Source organism: Helianthus annuus, chromosome 7 (assembly GCF_002127325.2).
Source record: "Helianthus annuus cultivar XRQ/B chromosome 7, HanXRQr2.0-SUNRISE, whole genome shotgun sequence".
Taxonomy (NCBI): Eukaryota; Viridiplantae; Streptophyta; class Magnoliopsida; order Asterales; family Asteraceae; genus Helianthus; species Helianthus annuus.
The window spans coordinates 104,959,492-104,963,978 of record NC_035439.2 but is presented as its reverse complement, the minus strand read 5'-3'; the positions used below and the strand labels follow the sequence as shown (position 1 = coordinate 104,963,978).

At 39.0% G+C, this 4,487-nt stretch overlaps 1 protein-coding gene across 1 annotated transcript; it reads right to left on the bottom strand.

Annotated features, from left to right (window-relative positions):
• Positions 1–1,857: 1,857 nt before the first annotated feature.
• LOC110869050 (LOB domain-containing protein 37) lies at positions 1,858–3,484 on the bottom strand. Its single transcript, XM_022118348.2, has 2 exons — positions 3,166–3,484; positions 1,858–2,539 (listed from the first exon to the last, which is right to left on the bottom strand). Exons 1-2 carry the CDS (start codon positions 3,347–3,349, stop codon positions 2,061–2,063), a joined length of 663 nt encoding a protein of 220 aa, XP_021974040.1. The 5' UTR covers positions 3,350–3,484; the 3' UTR covers positions 1,858–2,060.
• Positions 3,485–4,487: the final 1,003 nt, after the last annotated feature.

The window sequence follows — 4,487 nt, the reverse complement described above, 5'->3', positions numbered from 1 at the left end:
GATCGGTCTCGGGTGGGCATAAGATCCGTGGGCCCTATTGTCGGATCTGTGACTCCATGGAAAATGTGATTAAGGTAAGCGTGCGTATCATGTGTCATAAAACGAAACATAATCCCAGATTGTCTAGAGAAGCGCTTTTATCATGTGTGATCCAGAGGTCGGTCTCGGGTGAGTTGTGGTTGATTTATAGGAGGAGGTTATGAAACGAATATATGTTTTATGCGAATTTAAAGGACAATACTAACAGGGGTGCTGGTCTTTTCTCCCACTGTGCAAACTTGAAAAATCTGATGATAACACATTGTAGGCTGGTGGGCTTGAATGGTTTTAATATATTTCATCCTGGACCGTGATCTTCATATTCTTGGTTCAAGCAGTTGGTCGATGACATGATAGATAAAGATCTTGACGCGAAACGAAAGGGATTTCGAGAAACCAAGGGTGTATACAGATCTCTATTTTGTCATCTTTCCAAGCTTTTACACACGAATATGTGGTTCCCAATTTGCGGAACATAATCCCAGATTGTCTAAGGAAGCGCTTTTATCATGTGTCATATTAGATGCGTATCACGTGTGAGAAACTAGCTAGGACTAGACCCCTCAAGTTGTCATTTGATAATCACACCTGTTTCCTACAATCCCTGTTTCTAACTGCTCGAAATCCCTTTCGTTTCTCGGGTTCGCATCCGATACAACACAACAAAAAATAAACTTCAAAAAATCAGTGCCCTGATGCGTATCAAGCCCGCCGCCAGACATAACCAGCACATGTCAGCCTGCCATGTTTTTTACTTTATTTCAATACACATCGTATAGTCCTATATGATCGTATTGAATTGAAAAAGTATGCGGATAGACATGGGATGTGCCATTAGAAAATCCCAAATAATATCTACCGCTTCTTATATGGGTCTAAATAAATTTTCCATTTGAAAAAAGGTGAAGTTCTTATCTTAGGGTGGAAGGTGTGATCATCAAACGGTGAGTGTTTAACTTATTTTCTAACCAATAATGTCATGCCATGTGATGTCCCTACTCCACTCCCCATTTTGCACTCAATCACTAGTAATGGTCAAACACATGGAGAATGGTAAACAATTTAAAAAAAAATATGATTGGTTGAAAAAAGGTAGGGACCACCATTAACCCCCTCTCTCTCCTCCATCACTTCTCTTCCACAACTCGGTGAGTAATCACCGCCCAAGCCACTCACCGATCACCGAAACTGGGCCGGCACCACTTCACCACGCGGTAAACCTTTCTCTCCAATTGAGTCACCGAACCAACTCCGCCCACCCTTATATGACATTAAGACTGATTTTATATCATTCAAATATCACTAAAAAGTAATATGTTTGATTTGATATGAATTTTTAATATTTTTTTAATTCAAATTCAATATAAATAATGCAATCTAAACAATTATCACTAAATAAATAATGTCTGATTTTATATAAAATTTTAATAAATTTCTTTATAACTAAAGTGGATAGAGACGAAATGTGCCTCAAATTTTTCTCGCGAAAGAGGTTTACATCAGACAAAAGCGAGGAAGAAGCTAGGGAAGAGGCGTTGAAGGTAAAGAACACCGCCCCTCCACGGGGAACTTCTATTTTGCGGTCTGAGACCACTCAAAGTCTCAAAGCACCAGGGGCGGATCCAAGGGTGTTTTGAGGGTTCCCAGGAACCCCCGGTTTGGCAAAAAAATGGAAAAAATTAATGGAAACCTTTTATAATTTGGAAAAACATAGTGAGAATCTACCAAAAGGAACCCGGTGAAAAAAAATTCTCGATCCGCCACTGCAAACCACCCTTACGGAACAAAAAAAAAGTAATAATTATTTTAAACCAAGACTAATAAATAATTTTATAACCAAACATATTATTTTCCGGTTTCAAAACTGAAAATAAAAAACAACTCTCCGGCGAACTTTCATTTTCCCCTCTCACAAAATATAAGCCGGAGGGAAATCCTGAGCCGGCGATCTACAAAAGTCACCGGAATCTAAACTCCGGCATAAAACTTACATATAAATTCAAAATTTCCGATCAAACCGATCACTTAAACAGATTCAACAGATGCAATTCTCTTCCTTCTCGACCATAACAATACTCTCCAAAACCGCCATCCAAACACGTCGTAGTCACCGACGAGTCTTCCGAATTCATCGACGGACTTCCATGCCGCCGTTTCTCCGGCGAGCCTTTACTTGCCGGAAAACTTTTATTCATATTCAGATCGAGATGCTGAGATTGTGATTGTAACATCTGTGGCTCCACAGCTCGCCTACGCTTCTGAACCTTCGATTGGTGAACTGTGGCCGGATCCTGAACGTTATCCGAAGAATTACCGAGTTTTGATGTCATCGGAATTCCGTCGATAAGTTCGCCGATCGGCCGTAATGTTCCGCCGCGAAGAACTGTGTCTACAGCTGCTTGACACACGTGCCAGTTCCCCGTCCAGAGAAGTCCGACGGCTCCGGTCACCGGATTCACTGTTCGGCCGGCGGCTTCGAATAACAGGGATTGAAAAACAGCTGCAGATCATCAACAAGTTTCCGTAAGTCGTTATGTTCATAACAGTTAACAATTAACGCATCGATTACAAAACCTAGCATCTAGTTATAGTCATAAATTGATGAAAATATGAAATCACACTGATACACGCACAGATTTGACTACGTAACAATTAACGCATCAATCACAAACCCTGGCATCTAATTAGAGATGAAAATGATGAAATCAGGCACTAGTTTGATTCAAGAACACACAAACACACACTGAAACACGCCCAAACATCAGATTCAACTAAATTTCAGATTCCGGTGGTTTACATCCACGTTGATTTAATTTCCGGTACGGCGGAGATGAACGACGTAACAGTTATTCAACTAACGCAACAATCACAAACCCTAGCATCTACTTATTCACGAAAACAATGAAATCAGGCACTAATTTAGTATAAATATTATCAAAATCAACTAAGTTTCAGATTCCGGTGGTTTGAATCGACGTTATTTTTCCGGTACGGCGGAGATGAGCGACAATCACAAACCCTAGCATCGAGTTAGTGATGAAAACGATAAACTCACGCCCTAATCTAGTACTAATTTAGCAGAAATATTATCAAACTTAAGTTAAGTTTCAGATTCCGGTAGTTTACATGGGCGTTGATTTTCCGGCACGGCAGAGATGAAGGACATAAGACCAGCACGGCCGAAGAACTTAGCGACGAAAACAGTAGCGTGACCTTGAGCTTCAGGAGCATCGATCCACTGCAAACACGGGCGAAGGATGCAGCTCTCACTGCATCCTTTTCGAAGAACACGGCATCCGTTGCAACTCATGGTTGCAGATTAACAGATTCGTGTAAGTAAGAATATTATTAATATTAATATTATTATTGTTATTATTAATATTAATATTAATGATGATGAAGAAGAGAAGAGAAGAGAAGAGAGGTGTGGAGAAATGAAACCGCAGAGATGGGGAAAATTGAGAGTAGGGGGGATATGTAGAGAGAGGGTGGGGGTGTTGGGTTAGGTTAGGTTAACTAGGGTTGGGTTAAGGGTGAGTGGGTGGGTGTAGTGGTGGATTCCAAAGTATTGGGTGAGAGCGGCTCCGTGTTTTCGCGGAGGATTTATCTATTTATTCTGGCTTTTATATTTTTATTCACCTGCTTATTGGATGCTCTTTCACTTTCAGATCAACATGGAATCCAAACAAAATAACTGTGTTCTATTCTTTTTCTTTTTTCTAATCACCTAAATTTACTATTATATCCTTGCTTACTTTTACCCTATTATAGGGGTGTGCACGGTTCGGTTCGGTTGTTAGCATTATCAGTAACCGAAACCGAAGACATCGGTTAATTGGTTTGGTTAATTCGGTTAATTTGTCGGTTTTCGGTTCGGTTAATTTTCGGTTAATAACTAATTCAAACAAGGGCTAAATTTTTTGCTTAGAAATACATGTAATAGAGGTACAAATACATGAAATGGATATATAAATACATGAAATGGATGTATAAATACATGAAATGAAGGTATAAATAAATGAAATAAAGGTATAAATGCATGAATAGATGTTTAAATACATAAAATGGAGGTATAAATAAATTAAATGAAGGCATAAATAAATGAAATAGAGGTATTTTTACATGAATTGAAAGTATAAAACATGAAATACATGAAATAGAGGTATAAAAGCTAGAAATATATAAAAAATAAATGATTCGGTTCGGTTCGGTTAATTTCGGTTAACCAATGGTAAAAAAAATATCCGTTAACCGCCTTTCGGTTAATTCGGTTTCGGTTAATTTCGGTTCGGTTTTGTCGGTTTTCGGTTCGGTTTCGGTTAATGGTTCGGTTATTGCACACCCCTACCCTCTTATACAAAGATAAAATTAGGGTTGTCCTGTTCAAGTTGGTTTACGTTTTAACGCTCGATCAAAAAATGCTCGTAAGTACGTTTGTAGGTACGTCT